General features: G+C 38.7%; 1 protein-coding gene across 1 annotated transcript in view; it reads left to right on the forward strand.

Moving 5' to 3' along the window:
* The window catches only part of rasgrf2b (Ras protein-specific guanine nucleotide-releasing factor 2b), a 55,980-nt gene extending 33,281 nt beyond the window's left edge, over nucleotides 1-22,699 (forward strand). The window contains 20 exon segments of the mRNA XM_051951122.1: nucleotides 63-199; nucleotides 678-760; nucleotides 1,095-1,343; nucleotides 3,668-3,760; nucleotides 4,332-4,335; nucleotides 5,809-5,878; nucleotides 5,881-5,946; nucleotides 5,949-6,297; nucleotides 10,291-10,418; nucleotides 11,877-11,966; nucleotides 13,054-13,160; nucleotides 14,565-14,677; nucleotides 14,878-14,938; nucleotides 15,787-15,890; nucleotides 17,573-17,657; nucleotides 17,744-17,941; nucleotides 18,631-18,710; nucleotides 18,801-18,918; nucleotides 19,008-19,076; nucleotides 20,416-22,699. Coding sequence (XP_051807082.1) covers nucleotides 63-199; nucleotides 678-760; nucleotides 1,095-1,343; nucleotides 3,668-3,760; nucleotides 4,332-4,335; nucleotides 5,809-5,878; nucleotides 5,881-5,946; nucleotides 5,949-6,297; nucleotides 10,291-10,418; nucleotides 11,877-11,966; nucleotides 13,054-13,160; nucleotides 14,565-14,677; nucleotides 14,878-14,938; nucleotides 15,787-15,890; nucleotides 17,573-17,657; nucleotides 17,744-17,941; nucleotides 18,631-18,710; nucleotides 18,801-18,918; nucleotides 19,008-19,076; nucleotides 20,416-20,508 — 2,297 coding nt within the window. The 3' untranslated portion in view covers nucleotides 20,509-22,699.
* Nucleotides 22,700-24,378: the final 1,679 nt, after the last annotated feature.

Genomic DNA, 24,378 nt, shown 5'->3' on the forward strand with positions numbered 1-24,378 from the left:
TTTTTTTATCATTAAATGGTGTGGTGTGCTGTAAAAATCTCCTACTTTCCTCTATCTCACAGCTAAAGCCGGTGGTCAAGTGTTCGGTCAACTGGACTTTAAGCTCGTAGTGGAGCCAACAGACTTACCTTCATTTACTGTGGTGCTGTTGGCGCCGTCGCGGCAGGAGAAGGCTGCGTGGACCAGCGATATTAGCCAGGTAACGCACAAATCACACAAATGCGCACCCAGACAAAAACAGAATAACAAGAACCTCCAAATAGCAAAAGCATGTCTCCGCTGGGCATTGAGAAGGCTTAGTGATAAGTAAACACAGACTGTGGCGCAGTTCCCCAGGGCTGGTTCAGCTCACCGCCTCAGTACTTCACAAACACCACACACAACCCCGTACAAGCATGTCACACTGGATTAACTGCTGTCAGACACAAAATACACTGACAGTTTTAAGTGGCTTTCTTTTTCACATCAACACGACTTCTGAAAAAGTTGAAACCACAAAGTTTATTTCTGAGTTGCTCTATAAGATTTTTGAATTAACATGTTTTATAGTGTTGCAAATTCCACCGATTACCGGCTTTAAATACTCCAACTTAAACACAAAAAATTGCAAATAATTACACTTTTCCCTCTCACGTTTTTTAATTCTCTAATCGCTTGTCTCCCTGTCATCTCTGCAGTGCATCGATAACATCCGCTGTAATGGCTTGATGACTAGTGTGTTCGAGGAAAACTCTAAAGTCACCGTGCCTCACATGATCAAGTAAGTATCTCTGTTTGTGTAAAGAGGAACCCCCATCCCTTCATGCCACGCACGTGTTGCAAAACCTAATTTTATCGCATACCTTGGTGATAATATTACAGTTGTGATGATTAATAGTAAAATTGTATGTATTATGCTTTTTTTCTTTTCCTTTATGCTATTTCTGCTTGAGAGTATTCTCTTAATTTTATCCTCCTTTGAAACATGTGGGTTTTGTATTAATTTCTCTCTTACTTGGCTGTTTTGGCTCAGACCTTTTTCCTTGCTTAGCGGCCCAGCAGTCACCCATGCTTGGTTGTGTGTTTGTGTATGTGTGTACTCGTGTATCCATCAGATCCGATGTGCGTCTCCATAAAGATGATGTTGACATTTGCTTCAGCAAGACGCTCAACTCCTGCAAGGTCCCCCAGATCCGTTACGCCAGCGTGGAGCGGCTGCTGGAGAGGCTGACCGACCTGCGCTTCCTCTCCATTGACTTCCTCAACACCTTCCTGCACACATACAGGATCTTCACCACAGCGTCGGTGGTCATGGACAAACTGGCCGACATCTACAAGAAGCCCTTCTCCTCCATACCGATCAGGTCCTACCAATCAGACATGCAAACATGCATTCACAAACACAGAAAAAAGGGCAGACAGAAATCACACGCAGAGGTAATGGCACCTCATAAATCTGCAGAAAATGCACCTTTCTTGGTTTGGTTGGTATTTTACAAGTACATGTACATTTGTTTATGCCAATTTTGTGTGTGTTTGTCCATATTTGCACATTGACGTCTGTTGGTGGGTGAGATTTATTAGCTTCCACCCTTTTTAATTTGTGAATGATCGATTGTCAGTTGTGGGTCAGTGTTTTGGACTCTGCAGGCAGCTTCCACCTCTGTCCACAAGGTTAAACACATTCTGACTGAAATACATACCAGCCTGTGTTCCAACGCCAACAGCACAGATGCTTCAACAAAGTTTTTGGCACAGTCATAGGAATATACTATGTGTCAGATGAGGCATTTCTCTCTCTCTCTCTCCTTTTCTCAAACTCTCTCTCTCTCTCTCATATTAGGCCCTTGGCTCCATCATAGCTGTGTGTTTGTATTCCTTCCACATCTTTACTCAACTTAGCTTTTTAACAGGAAAAGCTTTTCCTGTTCCTCTGCCCAAGGGCAAATTGGCATGTAAAGCCTAACTCACCTCATCTTGTGGTTGGCTTCACTGGAAGAATCATCCAGGGACTAGAGGTGTACAGGAAGGGTAGTGGTGGGAGTCTGAGGAGCAAGTTTACTTTCTGATATCTTTACTTTTTAGATTTTTCGCTCCTTCATTCTCCATAGAGACTGTGTAAAATGCAGCTTCTGCAGAGGACATAATTTGCTGTATGACAATGGCCTATTATATCAATGCTTTTCAGTCATGCTATTAGTGTACCTGAATTTAAATTTATTGAAATGAAAGCCCCTTGAGAAGTAGCATCTTACATTTAAAGGAGTCCTGTTTTTCTAATCTATTGAATTTGAAGTTATATTATACCTCTATGTCCACAACAAAATATTGCTACAACGATTAGATGGATTGCCATGAAAATCCATGTCTCCCAGAAGATGACTTCTAATGGCACAAGTTATTATCCCCCGCCTCCACGAAGTGGAAAAGGGGGATATAGGTTTGGCTTCCGTCCGTGCTTCCATGCTTCCGTGCTTCCGTGCTTCCGTGCATCCGTCCGTCCGTCCGTCCGTCCGTCCGTCCGTCCGACATGAAGGGGACAGCTTTTCTCGGAAACTATTACAGCTAGGATTATGAAATTTAGTGTGTAGCTTCACACCATGGACACCTTGATCAAGTTCGAAAATGAGACCTGTGCGATAATATTTAACAGAGTTATGGCCCTTGATCACTATTTTGGATATAGACTCATAGACATCACATGTGGCGGGGGATATTGATGACCATGTCGTCTTGTTTGTTATAACATTGAAAGGTTTATGGTTTATTTTTCATGGTTGTCACTATGTAGAGTTACCACAACTGGGGTTTGTGTGAGAAGTGGTCCTTTGATTTCACTCTTACAAATAACTGGTTAAACTGCAACAAATTTCCCCACCATGAACATCTTGACTCATCCCTCAGCTGGACATTTCACAGCCGTTCACACCTTGAGGTCTGTGAGTCTTGGATGACCAATGGACCTTTAGCCATGTGGGCTGAGTTTGAAAATGTATAGCCAGTTGGAACTGGAGAAGACACTTGCATGAGAGGTAAATGTCTTAATGAACCAGAAATCACAAGTCCATTTACCCTCTACTGAAGTTGTCAGGACTAAATAATAATTAATGACAAATTTTAGTTTGCTAGCATTTTAAATTAAGTTGATAAACATGCACCTTTAGCTCAAAACACAACTTGAAATCTTGTTTTAGCCTTATGTCATGTTTCACAGTGATTTTAGATTTTGCGTGTTTTATATTTCAGAATTTATCTTGCACTCAATAATTTTTCATGTCTTTCCACTACTTAACATTTCCTGACTAAGATTGCAGCTGCACTTTTTCACAAATGATGAATCTAGAATCTTAATGCCCCCTCAGCCTACCTCTCTGCCAAGCTAAAATGCCCCCTTAGTTTTTTTATTTTGCGAGATTGAAGAGGGGATCCCCCCCTTATTGTGTACCAACATCTGGTCGTCTGAACATATGCTGCCGTTGTCTGATTCACACAGATTTTCCCTCTTTCTTCAAACACACTTTTCACCTTCTCAGAGCTTCATTTATCATCCCTCCATCATCCTGCCTCAAACCATCTTTATCAATGTTACATCTCTGTTACATCTTAATCCCGTTGTCACAACCATCCATTTAATCATTTTTTGTGTCATTCATTTCCCTTTGTCTCTTCATATCCCCTCCAACTACAGGGCGCAATACCACTCATTTGACCGTCTGTCCATCTCATCCATCTGTCCTGACTACAGTCTGAAGATCAAGAAGATAGCCATGGATCAGTCCAAGTAACTGACTCTTCTCTTCTTGCTCTGCCTTCCTTCTTACTGTCTCTGTCCTACTTTTCCTGCCTGTTCTTCTTCTTCTTCTGGTCTTAGTCTGATACTTAACTGATGCATGATTTTCCCTTTAATCTGCCTGTCTATACGAACAACTCAGAGGCTTGTAATTTCACCTGGATGAAGCATTTCAGATTGATGATTTGTAGACAGGAATGTTTTAAATCTCTACCTGATCTGTAGCATGTTTTGTTACTGTAGCATCGGTTTCTTGAGGCTGTTTTCTTCCTCTCTGTTTCCATATTGATCCCTTTTTGTTACTCAGCTTTATATTTGTCTCTTAAGCATCTTCTGCCGCCTGCATCCTCTTTTCCTGCTGCTTGCCTCAAGTTCTTCAGCTCTGTTCCTCTTCTCTGGTTTTCATGTATATTTCTTTCCTCTATCCGCCTTTAATTTCTCCTCTTTCTATCTGGGATGCAATTTCCTCCTCTATTTCCTCCTAAATAAGAGACTTGTGTGAATAAATGATGGCTGTGTTTGTCTATGCATGATTACTCTCCTCTCGCTACATGGCTCTCAGAGCAGTGTTAATGTCATCGTGAAATTGATAACCAAAATACTTGTTGATTTAAGCTTTTACACTTTCATTGCCTGGTAAATAAGGCATTTAAGTGGGACAAATGTAATCTGCAACAAAAGATTGATGTTTTTTTCAGTCTATGAAATGGGTAAAGTTGTGTTGACTGTGACATTCCTTGTTTTGGCACATAATCAGGTACTAACATAATAGGACCAATTTTCAGCGTTAAGGGTGTTTGAAGGTGTGTTTTTTTATACATATAGGTATTATCCTTTTCATGCACAGTCCGGCAATTTTAGGAGAGGACAGTAGAACAATGGTTCTATACATGAGAGAAGGTTTTTTTTTAAAAGGGCTAAGCAGCAAAATGTGGCCAAGTCAGTCATCTAAGCTCATTTTTAACTTGCTTAAAACCAGACTGGAGGCAAAAAGCATCTAATAAAGCTGAGAAATAGTTCCTTTTTTTTTTTTTACACATTTCTGTAGGAAAGGAGCAACATAAGCGTTCATTCTGTGTTGTGTTTTCCTTATTTGATGAATATGAGCACAATATTTTCTCTCTTTTAAGCTCTGTATCTGTCATCACCAAGTGAGAGAAAAATCAGTTTGTCAGTCAGCTAACTTTGCCAAGCCAAGGCCAGAGCCAGGGCTGGCCAGGATAGTGCACAGTGGATTTATCAGAGAATCTTCATTGAACAAAGCTGCCTGAAACTAGCACCAGTTAGAGCAGTGAGAAGGAACCAAAACAGTGAAGTTTAAGGCCATAAAATGAAAACAGATGCCTGATAGATGCCATAAAGCATTGTTAAGCTAAATGAAACGGCATTTCTAATAATGACTGTCTTTAGAACAGCTTTAAGTTTATATTAACTTCTCGAGCTGCTTCATGTTCATTGAAACTGTACAACTGAATATACAAAGTTGTAAAATCCTACACACGGTTATCCGACATGGATGTAAATATCCTGAAATTCAAGCCAACAGTCACCAAGGAAACCTCAGAGATGTTTATTTCCAGCTCTGTGTGCTCGAGTGCAGACACATCACAATGAAAATTGTGTCACTGTTCTAATACCTTCTGACTGCACTGTATGTGCCACTCATTTTAAGTCACTCTGAATAACTACAATAGCTAAACACCCCAAATTCAGCTCTGAAAGCCTCAAGCAGTAGTCTGTGAAATTTTAATTTATTCCCTTAGCCGCTCTTTTCTTTTTTGTGAATACACTTGATGTTATTGTATTCTCACCCTAAATTGCACATTTATCTCCAACACAGGAAATCTACCTGACAAAATCCATTTGTTAATGAAGCCTTTATCGTTTTGAGGATAGAGACAAGCAAGCTCTCGTTTTGAACTGCTGCAATTATGTGTTTCTTTTTCATTCCTATCTCTTTTTCCCTGAACTCTTTCTCTATTGCTTTTTTAATATCCTATTATTTTACCAACATATTGCTGTCTTTTCCCCCTTTTCAGGTCTTTGGAGTTGTTTTTGCCACCAACCAGAATAACAGAAGTGGTGAGCACATAAATGACAAATCTCCTCGCTCTGCCGTAAGTTCTCCTCTCCTCCACCTCTGTCCATCTCGTCCCGCACCTCCTCCCCCGTCCGAGCTCGAAGCTCTCCCTCCACTCCCCCATCACTGCCAGGGTGGGAGGCCTCGACCTCACCAGTCCTCTGTCCAACTCCGGCGTCAACCACAACACTTCCCAGTCCGCTGCCAGCAGCCCAACGTCCGCCCACACCCCCCAGACTCCAACACCTCAGACCCCGACCCCAACCGCCTCCTCTCCTCCCCCTCCTCCCTCCTCCACCTCCCCACCACCAAACAACTCCAAGTCACCGCAGGACCAAGTTCCTCCCATTCCCTCGTCCCCTGACCAGAGTCCCTGCCAAGCTGCAGAGGGGGAGGAGGTGCCCAGGATCGACCCTTTCTGTGGGAAACTGCGACGGAGCATCCGCAGAGTATGTCGTAGTTTTTATAAGCATTCATGCTTTACGAAGCATGTGGCTGAATTTTGCTAAAACGTGTGTTGATGTAATAACAGAGCTCTAACCTGAAACCATAATAATACCTTATTTTAAGAACTATGCTGCTTAAAAAACACACTTTTTTTATTGTCTGTAAAACAAAGAGTCATGCAAGAAAATAGCATGTATGATAAGAAATTTGTTGGACTTTTAGTACCTTTCGATGAACAATAATTGCAGATCCTGACTTGCACAGCTGAGCACATAAATGTAGATATTTCGATCCTGAAATACTATGATGTTGTTATAATGCAGTATGACTCTTCTAGCGGAGTCGCACAATGAGCCATTTGGCTTCTTTAGATTCTCTCTCTGTTACCTGTTGACTCTACCCATTTTGTGTTTTCTGACTTTTCAACTCATTTTCATGTGGTGCAAACAGGAAAATAATGCTTCAAAAATAATGCTTAAAAATTGCAAAATATAAATTTCAACCAGGAGTTGTTTCAGGCTGAACAGCATTTGACTGCCACCATCATTTACACGTGGCTAGATTTTGTCACAGGTGTGCTTTGTTGCACCTGAAACCAACAGTGATGGTTAAACTGCTGCATCACAAAGAAGTTAAGCCACTAGAGGTCAGCAAAAAACTAAGACTCTCATGTGTTATAGAAATGCCCTTAACCATAGATTACAAATTCCTCAATAGAAAACTTTCAGTACCTGACCTAACTGGACCACTTTTTAAATTCTGTGTTTCAAAACGTTGACAGTCTTTTCCAGTCTTACTTTCCATAATACTATCATTCAGTAATATACAAGACTGTGCAGCTCTTAGTATCTTATCTTGGATGCGTTAGTAGAAAAAGAAAAAAAAATATTGTTCCAACAAATTGAAGTATTTATTTTCTTGGGTTGATTGCAAATATTCAGAGAATAGTGAAGCATGGGAAGATTAATTTACACTCTGCCTACAGGTTCGAGCTACTCTGCTGTGTATGTATACAAACAAAGATTATGTGTTAAATAATTTTTTTTCAGTATGTAAAAATCTGCTGTACATGCCCGCTATATGACTGAATATCTGCAGTGGTCGGAAAAAAGTTTTCAGTCACCCCATGCGTTTGTGAAATATTGCATTAAGAAGGTCTTAAAGTGCAATTTCTTTAAGTGCAGTCACAGCTTAAAATACTAAACAAATCCTAAAAAAGCATGAAAAACATTAAAATTGATTCGTTCCAGAGAAATACAAAAGAAATTGTGAGTGTTGGTCATTTTGGAATCAGTGATTCCATTAAATGAAGGTCATGCTTTTTATGAAAAGACACAATTCTTTGTTGCCGTGCTTCGTGTCTACACAAAGCCAGCATGGTTTGAAAGTCTTCAGAGACAGAAATGGCTAAAAGAAGGAACTTAAGGCAGAAAACACGCCTGAAGATACAGATTCTCAGCCAGGAAGGGTACCCCATTGAAAATCTGTGGTGAATTATCAAAGGTCTGTTTCAAAGCATAAAACAAAGAATTTAGAAAAATTAAAAACAGTAACGCAAGGCAAATGTGACCAGATGATCTCACAACAGTGTAAAAGGTTCATGGGGAACATGCCTGCCAAGATTAGAGCTCTACTGCGTGCTAATGATAGACTACTAAATATTAATTTGAAGATGTGATGGTTTGTTTATTTTTTGTTCCGTTTTCAACACATTTTCTGTTATTTATTCACTCTGATACCGACACTGAGTCAAAAATTTAGTTTTGTTAATTTTTCTTGTAAATAATGAACAAAAATCAGTCATATCATTTGTATTGTTTGTGTCTGTCTAATGCAGCCACACCTTTTGAAACACATTTCTTTCCCACAAATATTTCATGATAATATTGAGAGTGATGAGTGTAAAATTCTAAGGGGGTCCATAAATTTTTTTCCACCCCTGTACATGTGCAGTTTTGTTGGTGGCGTACTGAAATGCTTGTGATGAGCTGGAGGTTACTCATCAAACAGCACAGTGTGAAGTGCTCCCTTTAAGGACAGAAGTTGGCGCCCTGGTGGACATCATTATCTCCTTGCATTGTGAGCTTGAGTCAGCTAAGTTAACTTCCCACCACACAGACTCAGATCTTCTGATAGCGGCGTTAAAGAGGCCTCTCAGACTGGAGAGGAAGAGCATCGGGGCATCTTGAAGCAGCACAGCGAGGACAAGCTGCAGTTAGACCCTCATTAGCATGAACGCACACATACCGAGTGTGTGTTTGCGTGTGCAAGAGTGTGTTAATTTGTGACAGCTGCTAACCACTCACAAGCAGACAAAGACCCATTAGCACTTGCACCGTCGAACCAGTCATATTTTTTTCACAGTCTCATAGTTTGTTCATCTCTTAATCGGTAGGTGAGTTTTTTTGTGTCTATGCATCTGTTGCATGTGTCTGATGATCTTAGCCTTTTTCTTGGCCTTTCCCTGTGGTGAGTGCCAACAAATTAGGCAGTGTGACGTTCTCAGCAAATGTTGAAAAATCATCAGATGAATCCTATTACAGTTTAAAGTCTCTCTGTGTCTTTCAAGTTCATAAACTCCCAAAAAAATAAGTGCCAAATTAAATTCATTGGCAGGAAGCAAGTTGTTTATTGATGGAGTACAACATCGAAATACACAGTTAGTGATATGAGCATCTGCCATCAGTGTGGCTTTCACTACTTAGGGCCAAATACAAAAGCAACAACAAAAAATGTAATGAATAAATGCAGAAATCTAATAAACGTAGATGCTTCCATGCAGGCATGACTGGTTACTGAGTGGTATTGGGAACATACTATATGCTTTAGCCTTGAGAGTCACCAAATCTCAACCCAATTGTCGCCTGTGAGAGATTTTGGACTTGTGTGTAAGACAGTACTGAACCCAAACTAGCAAATGAAGGATCATCTTCTAGACATCCCTCCAGCAAAGTTGTAGAGACTTGAACAGTCTATCGAAAGGAACACCGAAGGTGTTCTGGAGGCTCATGGCTTTATTAAGACACTTTGTCTTGTTAATTTCCTGTAAGATGTCACCCATTGACAATGCAGATTCAGATATACAAGCTCAGCGGTAATACCTGCCAATATCATGACATAGACTTTAATTATTATTCCATCCATGCATCTGTTTGTGTGTATTTGTGCTGGAGTAATCATCCAGATGTTTTCATTAAAACAAATCCAATATATTTGGAGTAGATGCTTGTACAGTACACATGCATGTTAACGTACATGACAGCAGCTGCATATATCGATCAGGCATAACAATATGACCACCTACCTAATATTGTGTTGGTCTCCTTTATGCTGCTAAAACTCCTCTGACCCCTCTGGGGATGTCCTGTGGCACTGCGATGATGTCAGTGAATTCTGTGGGTGCTGTGGGTTGCAGGGTGGAACCTACCTACATCAGGCTGATCCTGGAACATCCCACAGATGTTCAGTAAGACTTGAATCTGGGGAGTGTGGAACTTGGGAGAACAGTTTAGCTCTGTCTTGTTCCCTGAGCAGTTTTTGCAGTGTGTTGGGGTGCATTGTCCTGCTGAGGGTGGCAACTGGTACCAAGGACTGCTATTGCAATGAGGGTTAGGGGGGTTGCTTGACCTGCAATGTTTTTTTGTTTTTTTTAAATTGACATCCACATGAATGTCAATACTCAAGGTTTCCCAGCAGAACATTGCAGTATAACAAGATGATTGATGTTATTTACTTCTCTTGTCAGAGGTCATAATGTTGTGACTGACAACATTATGACCAGTAAAGGCCCATTTTACTGAAGATTTCCTTGCACACTCACTAAAGGAAACACAAAATATGCAGGGAACTAAAGGAAGTCTTGATCTTATCCGCTGGTTATAGTGAGTTCTATCTGCATCACTGTGAAATATAATACAATTGTTTTCTCCAGTAGAACCAGCAACAGTAATGGCCGCCACCATAATCATAATCCTCATCACTGTTAATTTTGTCTAGCTGTGCTGGAATCAGTTTCCCTGGAGAAAATCATCCCCGAGTCTCCACAGGGCAGCGAAGCAGGAGACATGTCTCCATGCCGCTCTCCTTCTACACCTCGACACCTCCGCTACAGACAGCCTGGAGGTAAGAGTGTGTGTGTGTTCTTGTACTTGCTACATTGTGAGGACCATTTTATGCATTTAACTATCAAAGTGAGGACATTTTTACAAAGTGAGGACATTTTGGCCAGTCCTCACTTTGAAACAGCCGTGTTTGAGGGTGAAGACTTGTTTTTAGAGAACAGGTATGAATTGAGGTTTGGTTAGGGTTAGGGTAAGGATTAAGTTTAGGCATCAGTTGTGATGGTTAAGGTTAGGGTAAGGCTCTAGGAAATGCATTACGCTTATGGATGTCCTCACTAAGATAGAAGTACAAACACACGTGTGTGTGTGTGTGTGTGTGTGTGTGTTTGTTTGTTGTGTTTGTTTGTGTGTGTGTGTGTGTTATGACTCATGACTCTACCACAATGCAGTAGCCAGAGGCCTGTGCAGTGGGCAGCACTGTACCCACTGACAGGTTATTCAGAGTCAGGCAAAGATCCCTGACCCAAGAGGCTGACATCTTTAGTGCAGCAGCATAACACAAACTCCAACAGCAGAACACTATGTACCTCATAGCTGTGTTTGTGAGAGTTTGGTTATGACTCTGTCTCTTGGGAGGGTTTTCCTTAAAGTGAGCCCAGACAGAGAGTCTACCCTGCTGCAGAGGCAACAAGTGCTTATTAGAGTTAGGATGATGATGACGGTAATGTCAGTGGTGATAAGAAATGTTGTGACTGATATGATAAAATAAGTGACTAAAAAGATTTTAAAAGATGAAGTACATTTTATTCCATGTTTATGATCTATTTTTTTTATTAAGTAGACACCAAATACAATAGTGCAAATTTATGTTTTTTTTAAGTTTAAGCCTTTTGTAAAAGATAGGTGCTAAATGAACTTGACCATTCTCTGCAAACAGCGTACTCTGTTAATGCACTTCACAATGCTTTTGACTTGAAAAGATCATAATAGAATGACCTGCCTGAGGAGATAAGCCTTGCAGAATCAGTAACTTCTTTTAAGTCAGTTCTTAAAACTCACTTTTATAGATTTGCTTTTATGTGAAGTTTACGTTTAGCTTTAATTTGTTTCAGGATTCTATTATTATGTCCTGTTTATTTTATATGTTCTCTGTTGTTTAAATTTACCTTCAAATTTGCCACTTCTCCCCCTCTGCTCACACTCTTTTGTGAATATTTCATCAAACAGTTTCTAAGGAAATGATCAACTATTTGATTATTAATTAGATTTACACGGACAAATTGATGATGAAATGAAAAAAAAAAAATTAAAAAATATAACTCACATTTTGATGTTTAGATAAGTAATGTAATAAATCATGATGCAAAAAGTTCTTTTCATTTCTGATCATTATAATCATGTTTCATTGTGTTAGAATAAATTGAAAGTGATTTTTTTCCCCCTTGTGCTTCAATAACAGCAGCAAAAATATAACTGTACTGTTACCACTAATGATAATTATATGTTTGCATATTTTCAGTCCAGTCAGGCGAGAACTCCCGCTGCTCCGTCTCTCCTGCCTCTGCTTTCGCCATCGCCACGGCAGCAGCAGGACACGGTACACCACCAGGTACACACACACACACACACACACACGCATACACACACACACACACACACACACACACACACACATGAACAGACACACACACTCAGAATGATTAAATTTATTGTAGAATGTCCCATGGAGAACAGATGTGGTAGGTGAACATGGTGAACAATCTCAAATAAAATCAGTGGCTGAACCTATAATAATCAAAACTCAATCATATAATAAAATGTTTTTTTCTTTGTTTTTATGTTTGTTTTTTCCTCATTGCAGCTTGCAGTGGTCATAGTCAGTATTTTTTCATCTAATATAATTTCCTTTAAACCATAATAGCTATAGGCTACAGGCACAAGTGTTTTATTTTTTACTTTGTTACATCATCAGTGCTTTTAAGGTATGTAGAAATGAGGATATAATGTGCAAAACCTGCATGTAAAGTAAATAGTGCTGCTATAAGCTGTAGTTAAATAGTAGAAAAAGCACCACCTTGACCACTTAAAACACAGAAACTGTTTTTGACATGCACATTCTTTTGTTTTTATTTGACCAGACTCAAGGTTTCTATTTCTGCCACTGGAACCCAGTCCAGTAGAAACTGACTGAATTAGCAGTGATTATACAGTATTTATTACACATATTTACAGATAACTGAACTAATTAACCATTTATTTTTTCGCTTATGTTCAGCAATGTGCAATATCAGTTTCACTACTGTTTTGTATTTTATATTTGCCCATCTCCCACTGCACTTTTAAAAATGCTTTGACAGGATTGCTGCTCAATTTCACAAACTGCCAGTGACAAGAGATAGATAGATACTTTATTAATCCCGAGGAAAATTTAAAGGAATTCTATTCTATATTATTCTATCAAAGCATTGAAAAATTATATTTTAATGCAGAAATATTGTCCTATTTAAGTGATGCACACACTGCCCTTTGAATAGTTTTTATTGTAATCATTCTGTAGGAAACTGTGAGATCTGTGGATGATTCTTACCTCAGTTTGTTAAACTGGCTCTTTAAAAACTCAGCTTAAAAGATGCATTAATACATTAAAAGTATTTTTAGGATTCTAACTTTTGCTCTCGGTGTTAATTTTCCCCCAGTGTTTACTAACTCTGAAAGAACCTGCGATAAAGAGTTCATCATTCGCCGGGCTGCAACTAACAGAGTGCTCAACGTGCTGCGCCACTGGGTCTCCAAACACTCACAGGTCTGTGTGTGTGGGTGTGTGTGTGTGTGTGTGTGTGTGTGTGTGTGTGTGTGTGTGTGTGTGTGTGTGTGATCCTCCGTTTTGCTGCAGCAATCAGGTCTGTGGTCTCATTAAAGCAGGTGACTGATAACATCTCTCTCTGCTCGGCTGCTCTCACTTCATCGTGTAAACAGCCACATGTACGCAAACACATCCTTAAATATTGTTTGAACCGGACAGCCAGCTCGGCCTGCCCACTCTCCCACTAAACAGGCAGTGTCTAATTGGACATCAAGATAATTGCCTGACTCCCCTCATAGAGGCCCCACCAGTCTAACCTGCATCGATCGGGTTTATGTAGTTTTCTTCTATGATGCAAAACGCTCTGATTACAGGGCAACTAAAGTGAGCTTATTAACACACAGGCGAGCACAAACACATCAATGTACACCCACTCACATTCATCTTTTGGAGGCCAAGGAACGGAAAGAGCTTGTTAGGACTGACCTTTGAACAGAAGGTAATTTGGGGTGGGAGTGAAAACAGGAGAAGAAAGTGTAAAGACTGTAAGGAATGAGGGGGTTTAGGAACAGTCGGAGGAAGATTCATGCAGCTGTGACTGATGGCTGGTCAGGTGTGGAGACTAGAGAAAGATATTAATTGGGAGAAGCGAACCACCTGCAATTCATGTGTGTCGCCTTCTTCATCTTGTAGAGAGGCTTGAATTGATATATGCAGTGAGATAAATCAGCAGATGTTTTGCCATACTGTTTAAACAGTGGCAGCTGTGGTCTCTTTAGCATTTGATTTGTATTCAGACAATCTTACAAATCAACAACTAGCATAGATTTATAGTAGTACTGGCTGTTTCAGATTTTTGCATTAGTTTAAAATATTAGTGTCAAATCACCAGAGGGCACTTTTTTCTCCTGTCACAAATTTACCCACTGTGGGCTCATTTTTCACAAAAACCTTAAAGATGTCTAAATGTCTTCTTTGCTGTGTGATTAAATCATATTGCCATAAGTTTTGGGCAATTTTTTAAATGACACGTGGAATAAAGTGACATGACAGCATCCAGCATGTCAACAACTTGCTCTCGTCTGTCTCTAGTCATCTTTTGCGTTGTGTCATTTAAATACAGTTGACACTGTAAAATAAGCTATGGCCACATAATCTGATCATTGTCCTTTAAAGCTACATCTGACAAAGGTGTGAATTAACTCAATTTGTCGCTACATAAACAGTTCCAAAACTTTTTGTGCACAGTTGGCAATTTGAATGCTTTACTAACTACAAGAATAGAAAATCAGTTATTCTAAGTCAGAAAAGAAGAGCATTTTCATGCTGCGTTTACATTTTAGCTCACTTGTATGGTTCATGTCTGTGTTTCAAGTATTGCAGCTCACTTGTGTTTGTGTTCAGGACTTTGAGATGAACGGGGAGCTGAAGATGTCGGTGATCTGTCTCCTGGAGGAGGTGCTCAGAGATCCAGACCTGCTGCCTCAGGAGAGAAAAGCTACTGCAAACATACTAAGGTGCGGCACAAACTCAACAAGAACTCACAGAAACATGCAGCGTGTACATGAAGCACTCTGATACAGCATCTGAATTTTTGTTATTGAATTGTCTTGCAGTTATTTTTTTAATGATCATTCCCTTTTTTTCTACTCTATTATGATGTATTCTAATGTATTTCCTTCTTAGCTGTACTATTTTTCTACATTCTGTCTTACAGTGCCCTTTCTCAAGACGAGCAGGAAGACGCCCAGCTGAGGATAGAGGACATCTTACAGATGGTGAGAAAATTGAAGCATTTAAGAAGAGCTTTTTAGTAGCCACTGAATAAATCTTAGCCACTTAATGTTCTGTTGAACCAATTTCTCATATAAAAGCAGAAATTCCTTTTTGCTCTTTGACTTAAGCCTCTCGTTTCTGCTGCACGGAAAACTGTCATAAATGTCTTTGGTACAATATCAACACATTCTGTGAATTATGAATATTTTTTTACATTTAAAATCCTTGTGCAATATATATTTAGAATATATGAATATGAATAAATGAATATATTAGAATATATCTGGAATATATATGTATGTCGTTATTTTTATACGTACATAAAATCTGTGCATTGTCAATACTCTTTAGTATTTCTATTCATCAAAAAAATCCATCCATGCAATACTACTGATATTACGATGCTGGTATTTCTAGAGCTAGTACTTATGCATATTTTGCTTTAATTTTTATTTTTTGTGTTTTTTTATTTCTGTGCTTGTCCATGAGATGGCCAGGTTTCATTAAGTTAGCCTGGTTAATGTACTTACACACTTTCCTGGTTAGTCCTTTTACCACTTGCCAGGAGTTACAAGGTGAATTGTCTTGGCTTAAAAATCCCTGGAAATCACAAACAGACACAAAAAGCTTTTTCTAATATGTGAAAATAAAACAGGATTGGTACATACTGTCCTGTCCTCCAGGCAGAGGGCGTAAATACTCTCCTGACAGAGCTGCTCTCCAGGGACTTGTCAGCTGTCATCACCCAGACTCATCACAGCCAGTGTCTTTATTAGATATTTATACCTCCTTGTTATTTGTGTTTGTGTTATAATTTTGTTTGTCTGTTTGTGTGTGTGTGCACGTGAAGGCGGACTGTCCGAAGGCAGAGTGTTTTGAGTCTCTCTCAGCGATGGAGTTGGCCGAGCAGATCACTCTGCTGGATCACATCGTCTTCCGGAGCATTCCCTATGAGTCAGTCCTCTCCTGACACTCTGTCACACTGTGAACTGACAAACAAAGCAGAATAACCTTTGTGATCACAGCTTATTGTGCAACCAGTTAATCACCATCAGTATGATTTTTAACTAGAAAAAGGAGTAAACTCATGGCTAGCAGTTTAACTTTACAACTACAGATATAACTTTTTTTAAAAAATAGAATTCTACTTTAAACTAGTTTTACTTGAACTAGTAACTACTAGTAAAAAATTTCACCAATTTTTTTTTGCTCGTATCACATTTTAGATAGATAGATAGATAGATAGATTATTAATCCTGAGGGATATTCAAGTGTTCAGGAGCTTACATACAACAACATAAAATAGCAAAAAGACAGGTTAGTAACATTAACATTAAAGGTTAGTATATACTCTGAAAATCTTGCTGTACTATACTATAAAAAAACGCTTCTAATTTTAAAATCTATAGAATACTAAATGTAATTAAAATTCACTATACAGCATTTACACATTTCAAAGCACGGTGATTTAAAGTTAATTTGACAGGTAGTAGTAAAACGGTTTGATCGAACTACCTTAGGTACATCACTGTGGATTCAAGTCCTGCACCTCTATGGAAACAACACAATCATGGCTGCAAGTAGAGAGAACTCATTAATGTCTTTTGAGCAGCGCTGCAAAGTCATAAAAAAAGTAAAAACAAAGTTGAATCTGTTGAATTTTTTTTGCTTTGTAAAAAACTGACACAAACTGGAATCAATATATAGAAAAACAAGTGATTACTGGGGTTATTAAGCACTATTTTTTTTTTTAATTTGTTCCATACTTATTTCGTAACCACTCTGTGTAAGTGTAGCTTGTAGTTCAGCCAGAAATAATCCCAGAATTTTCTTCAAATGGCTGTTGGTTATTGCTGACTCACTAAAACCTTCACAGCTACAGCTGAGCAGCTGGACAGCTCAGTGATTACCACCCCTAACTTTGGTGGTTCAAATCCCGGTCAGGGCGCAGTTGTCCAGTGAGGACCGCTTAGGCAAGCTTGTTAGTGCTGCCCTGCCTGCCTACCTCGTGTTGTCTGTTGAATTAAATTGTACATGGGGGAGGACAGAATTTTTAGTTTCTACAGAATCTGAGCAAGCATTTAATTTTTGGAAAACATTTACGTTAGATATGTAGAATAAGTAATTTTGATAAAATATCGCAAAAACATAACTATATGTGATGGTTTTCCATTAGTTGGAAATTTTCTTCTAAACAATGCCACATATTTAATCTTGTTATTAGATACCAGCTGTGTTACTCTCAAAAACCTTTAAGCTATAAAAATGACTCAGTCGCTCAATTTACATAATTACATTCATATACAACTTAGTTTTTTTGAAAAACCAGAAACGCTAGTATTTAGTTTTTTCTCTGACCTTTACCTTTTTATTCAAAATTAGATTTCCGTCTATCAATAGATGGAAATCTAATTTTAATCAATTTTAATCAATTCCTGATTTCTCTATAGCTTGTTAAACTCCACTTTCTTTACTTATGGGACTTAGTAAGATCAAGAAATGCTTACACGCATTTCTTGATGGATAATTAAGCTCCTGCTGCCAATTATATTGTTAAGTCACAAGCTTTAGTTCTAACTTACATTTTTGATACTCCTGTGTGTGATCTTATTTTAATGCATCTCGTGTCTTCTCAGAGAGTTCCTGGGTCAGGGCTGGATGAAGGTGGATAAGACGGAGAGGACCCCCTACATCATGAAAACTAGTCAACACTTCAATGATGTAATGCCTCACAATGTCTTTTATTCAGATTCTGTAAATATACAGTGTGTGTTCTTCCACATTCCTCTTTTCTTTCCCTTTTGAAGATGAGCAACCTGGTGGCATCACAGATTATGACCCACACTGATGTGGGCTCCAGGGCCAGCTCCATCGAGAAATGGGTTGCTGTGGCGGACATCTGTCGCTGTCTGAACAACTACAACGGAGTGCTGGAGATCACATCTGCACTCAATCGCAGCGCCATCTACCGCTTAAAGAAGACCTGGGCTAAAATCAGCAAACAGGTGGAAGAATTCTCCATAGTCCTCTCTCTCTATATAAAACCTAATATCTATAGAGCATAAGACATGTTGCCAGTTAGTGTGTCGACATTAGAAGATAAGTCTTTTGTCTCTGAAATGCCTATGAAAGTGTATTCTCGTGGTAAATTTGATGCCATTTAGGAGTTCAAGAGAGATAAGACAATGCAGAACCGTCTAACACTTAGTACTTGCTCTTTGCTTTATTCTCATTAACCTAAATTGATTAAAACCATAATTGCCCAATCACCAGTCTGTCTGTCCACCAAGCCATGCTATGCAGCACAAGTTTAATTTTACCATTCGATTACAATCATCTTTTATTGAGAGCAATAAAACAGCCGAACCGGAGAAATCAACCCCGTCAAAGTCAGCAACCTGGTGAAGCTGTACGTTCAACGCTACAAATACTTGCAGGAACACGGACGGAAGATGGATGAAGAGGAGAGGGATGACAAGGACCTGGGAGCGCTGAATTCCTCTGCCTGATCGGAGACTTTTTATAAATGTTCTGCCCTCCTCTCAACATCTGGGCTTCATTTTTTTTCATATTTCATAGCCCACCTTGTCTAAACTTTGTCATTTTATTGAAGGTTAATGAAACTATCTTGTTCTTTGTTCTTCATAATAACCTTTTCAAATGATGGCAAATGTCTATTTGTGGTTTTGTCCAGACTAAAGCCCTGATGGACAAACTGCAGAAGACCGTCTCCTCTGAGGGAAGATTCAAAAATCTGAGGGAGACGCTGAAAAAGTGAGTCTCAAATCACAGATCAGAAAATAAATATGTTTTTATTAACGTTAAACTAATTTGCTGCATTATTCCTTTGCACTCTTTCTCCAGCTGCAACCCTCCATGTGTGCCGTACTTAGGAATGTATCTAACAGACTTGGCCTTTATTGAAGAGGGAACACCGAATTTTACTGAGGAGGGTCTCGTTAACTTCTCCAAAATGAGGATGGTAGGCATATCATCTGGACAAAGGAAGCAAATCAACTGCACATGACTGCTGTACTATTATTATCAAGTTAAATTCCATGTTTTCTTTAGATATCCCACATCATCAGAGAGATCCGACAGTTCCAGCAGACACCGTACAGAATAGAGCATCAAGCCAAGGTACCTCTCTTTTTTCAGTAACAGTGTCTTTTTATTTATTTCAGAGCATCATGAAAGTAGCACTGAACATTACTGAATTTAAAGCACATTTTTAAAGAGTAATAAAAAATAGATTTACTTTATAAGCACTATTTTGTGTATACAAAACATAAATAGAGGGCCACAAGCATTAAATACCTAAGAAATTCTGACATAAAAAAAATTCTGATAAACTTAGAAACTAGTATGTAGACATGAGTTCATAAAAAGGTTTTAAAAAATGATTTTCACAAGGTTTGACACCACAGATCCTTTATGAAGTGTTGCCTTGGCTGTTGTGAGAGGATTATTGTAAATCCCTCTGATATATGGTGGTCTTTTGAAAATGTGCATCTGGCCCTGTGTAATCCTAATGCTCTGAGCCCTAAACCTTGTCAGTGGGTTTTGTTTTATTTCAAAAACACCAAAATTACACCATTTATCAGAAACAAAAACTGTAAAAACAGCCCTTGGATCTGTGATAAACCATTCCACTGGAAAACTAAACCAAATCTTAGTTTACAATCTGGATTTTTCATCAAAATCTCTTTATTCTACATGTCTCATTTAAAAGTTTTCCAGAAATGTAAAATCTGCTCTGACCAGATTCTGTAAAAAAAGAAAAATGAATAAATAAAATTATGCATTATGTGACCAAAATTCTTAGATTTTTCAGCTGAATTGTGGGCTGTACACAGACCAGATAGAACCCAAGTATAGAAACAAATTAACAGTGTAAATATTTACATATCTCCAGCACGTGGAGCAGCCATATTTTTCAAATATTGGTCACTTCTTCTGACACTTACAAAAATGTTGTACCGTAGTTGTTGATGCCAGGTCTTATTCATTTTTGGAGAAAAGAAAATCAAAGACGTCAGCTTTGTTTTTGTTTTATATGATTTATGGCATTATAACTGTGTCATACTGCACATTAGACATTTTAAAGTTCTTTCTACTTCCAGCTATGGTTGTGCTGTTTCCACAGAGGTACAGGACTTCATATCACAGTGAAAAATGAGCCAACAGTGAGCAAAAAGTGTGACAGGAGCAAAAACGCCAGAAACTGCTCTGGGTTCAAAAGATTAAATCACAAGTAAAATGCTTCTGTTATTTGTCAGACATCTGCTGAGTGTCACTTTTACCCTTGTAATCAGAGAATAGCATAAGGTACTTTTGATTAAGGCGCCAATGGAATCTACATTCATTTTGAATTAAGCACAATGTTTTATAAAGAACTCACTTTCTGCTGTGGATATACTGCAGGCTGCTGATGTGAAACTTACATGTTCTCTCCCTCCATTTATGTTTTCCGGTGCAGGTGACGCAGTACCTTCTGGATAAGACTCTGATCATGGATGAAGACACGCTCTACGATCTCTCACTGAAGATTGAGCCCAGGCTTCCTGCCTGAGTTACAGCTGTCTGCGGCCTGTGGGAGCCTGTCAAGCCTGGACCCCCTCCCCCCAAAGGGTGGCACACCCTTGTAATCTCATCAACCAAGAGAAAATTGGGAGAAGAGTTTTGAGAGCGACAAGGAAATGGAAAGAGATGCTGACTGAAATGGGAGGCATCTAGGAGATGTACAAGCTTGAGAGTTTTACAAGTAATTGAGAGGGCATGAGAGGAAGACAGGACTGTGTAAGGTGTTGGTTGGACTGATTGTCTTCTTGGAGAGGAGAACACGTTGGTTGCATTGCATGAGGGTTTTGAGGAAATTACATGTCGCTGTGTGTGCTCATCATTCCTCAGTCCAGAGTGTGGAGCACACGGCTTCCTCAGACAGCCTGAAAGTGCAGGAAAGAGTGAGAGCATGGAGCGAGTGGACTACACACAGTGGATATAACAGAGATGTAGCATATACAGATCGTGTGACAGAGAGATGTCTGAGCTTGTGTCTCTGTGCTGTTGTCTGTGTTCTGTTGCCTGTGCATTTCCGTGCCATGTCCTGGAGCGAGAGCCCCAAAATGCTTTCTGTCATGATGGTCACTGCATTCAACTTGCATGATTTCAGCTTGGGATGTAACTGTGTAAAAAAAAAAAAAGAGAAAAAAATAGGCCTTCAACCTGACCCCTGACCCTCAGCTTAGCATGCCTCACTCCTAGCAGGGAGACTTTCTAAGCCACTATGCATCCTCAGTGGGCTGGGTATGGCGAAATGCCTTTAAGCCTTCAAGTATAAGATAGAAAAACACAAAAATGAAACATAAAATTAGGTATATTTTGATTACTTTATATTTTTCCCTTTATGAAACAATTATTTGTCTTCAGTCAACTTTTGGCTAAAAACTTCCCACTAGATTGAAAAGCTTTTTTAAATAAAAACGTCCAATGAATGATAGAAATTAAAAAAAAAAAAAAGTCAGTGCCTTCCACTAGTGTAGGTCCCCACAATTGACAATGTGCAAGCATAAAGTTTTATATATATATCTTAATATTTCCTTTTGAAAAATTAACTAGAGTTACTCATTAATCATCAGCTTTTTTCAGAAAATAGGTCATGTAGACTAAACGGTAGCATGTTAGTGTGAACACAGTAAAGTCACTGCAGCATCTGATCGTCAGCAAATATCTCCCTCTACTGCTTGAACATTGTTATAACCTCTACTAACCCAAAGCTTTCGCAGCATTTGTGTGCAGTTTGATTTATTTGGCTCTTATAAACTGTCCCCTGTGCTGAAGTGTGAAGTCATGTTTCTGTGTGAAACCAGCCGTGACTACAGTTTAGGCTGGGACAGCTTTTTTTTTTTTTTTTTTTTTTTTTGCATTCTGAGATGTAGCTTTGCTTGATTGACAGTGAAATCGTTATTTAAACTGCTATTTATTTCATCATATACTGTATTTATGTTATTTTTGTATATAGTGACTTTACACATATCATACGATTGATGAAGAAATCTGAATTGTTATGCTGTGAATATTGATTTATCGTTGTTTTTTATTTCTTTCTTTCTAGTTTTCATGTCGAATTCTAGTTTTGCATCCCAGGCTCTTGTATAGAAAGAACTCTGTTTAACTTTATTCTGAAGAAGAAAAAAAAGACGCCTTTTGAAGGTTAAAAAAATGTAGCATTTGAATAATCGGACTTTGTTTTCCGCATTGATGATATGATGAATATAGTTGTCCTGCATGCACACAACAGCTGCATGTTGTGCACGTCTGACTGGACGCTCCCTGTACTTTCTTCCTCTGCTTCTCTATATTAATATCTGTAGCTGTCAGGAAAAAGCTATGAAAACAATATTTTGTTCATCAAATCTGGCACGTTTGTCTCCTAGTGTACCTCACAAATTCAAGCCTAGACTCTAGGACATGTCATCTGCAAAACAGCGTGTTGTTATGCAGTAGCATTGTTGGATCTTTCCTCATTAAACAATAATCTTGTTCCAAATCAATGAGAGGGAATGTTTCCAGATTTTGCTTTTGGGAAAACTTTGTCCTTTGCACTGCGTCTTTAATTCAGAGTGTCCATTTTACATGCAGGTTTGGGAATGCAGAATGCTGTGTTTGTATTGTAATATTATTTTTTGTGTACTTGTTTGTGTGTTTATTTGTTTGTATTTTTTCATGTGTGGGTGCAGGGAAAATAAATTCAACATGCCTTATGTGTTTGCATATTTCCTTGGACTGTGCGATGATTCCAGTGATATCAGGGTGCTTCTGCAAGAGCTTCCATTAATTTTTAGGCCTTTTTTTTTTTTTTTGGTCAACATGAGCATTCTCTCTGGATCAACAAATTCAGCAAATATCAGCCAGGATGTTGGAGCCAAACTCTAAATCTCTGTGAGATGGAGGACCGGTGCATGTTTTGTTTATTAAATCAGAGGAAGCCACCAGCGTGACACAACAGTGATATGTGTTTACAAAGGAAGGAATGCTGTTGTATATCCAGGGTGCAGTTTAATTTAACCAACAAATCTTTTGCTGACATTTACACATATTACCCAAACACCACAACTGGATTTTAACTTGTGCATTTTTAACACAACAAATCTGTCGCTGCTCTTATGCAGTGATGGATAATTAAGGCATTTTAGCTTTTGGTGGTTTACTTTTGTACCAGTTGTTGTACCAGAAGCCTGTCCTGTGAAGTATGATTTGGGGTTAATGAGGTAACTTCAGGTTCACTCTGAGTTTACAGGACTGTAAGGCTCAATTCTTTCTGGGTACATGGTCATGTAACTTATATTGCCCGCCTAAACTTCTCCAACAGGTTGTGTTCGAGACCAACACATAAAACCACTGCATTAACATTCACAAAAGGTCATAGACTGGACTTAAAGATGGGTAGACCCTCCATGACATCAGCTACAGGCTTCCTGAAGATTGTTTTTCTTAGTATAAGAAAGCAGGTGGAGCATGAGTTTACTGTGGTCGGCCTTCCAAACTTTCCTGTGACAGCACCCACTCGAACCCCTTAATCATAACTTCAAGCTTTAATTCAGTTTAATAGGTGGCTTGTATAAAAATTCACCACCTTACCTTTGTAATGAATGGGGAAAGCTCATATACAGACCAAACACATTTTTTCTAACAGGCTACTGACATGTTTCTTTATGCTGTAAAGTTCAACACATTTACATGGGAGCCTATGGGGATTCACTAGCTTTTGGAACCAGCCTCCAGTAACCACTCAAGGAACTGCATGTTGTATGCTGACTTAATTTTTCAGCACTGTAAGTTACTGCTTTCAGAAGATCCTGTGGAACTTGGTGCACAGATATTAGTACTATGTATGGAAGAACAAATGTTCCACAAATTTCCTCAATTTGCATCTCACTTTGTATGATGTTTTGGTGACTTAGAGTAAAATATTACTCTTTACATCATCCTTGACACTGAATGCTCTAAAAAGTGGCAATAGATTATCATGTAGAGCACCATTTCTTTTCTCTTAAATCATTTTTTTCATAATTTTTAATAATCAGTGGCACAAAGAGATAACATTCTGACAGTTCATATATCATAAATTTTTTATTAATGTGTTTGAAAAGTGACAATTTACAGTTGTTTAGGCTTTTTTACAATTGAAAGAAAACTAAATCGCTGGCTTCGTATCCATGGACATCTTGTGATTTGTCACAGAGAATAGCTTTTGCTAAACCATGATTTTTTTTGTACATTTTGGACGACATACTAAACCATGATTTTTTTTTTGTACATTTTGGACGACATACTAAACTATGATGTTTTAATGACATTATGGACGACGTACTAAACTATGACGTTTTTGTCACATTTTGGACAACATACTAAAATATGACATATTTTCCAAATTTTCAAT

The sequence above is a fragment of the Acanthochromis polyacanthus genome, chromosome 7 (assembly GCF_021347895.1).
Source record: "Acanthochromis polyacanthus isolate Apoly-LR-REF ecotype Palm Island chromosome 7, KAUST_Apoly_ChrSc, whole genome shotgun sequence".
Lineage (NCBI taxonomy): Eukaryota > Metazoa > Chordata > Actinopteri > Pomacentridae > Acanthochromis > Acanthochromis polyacanthus.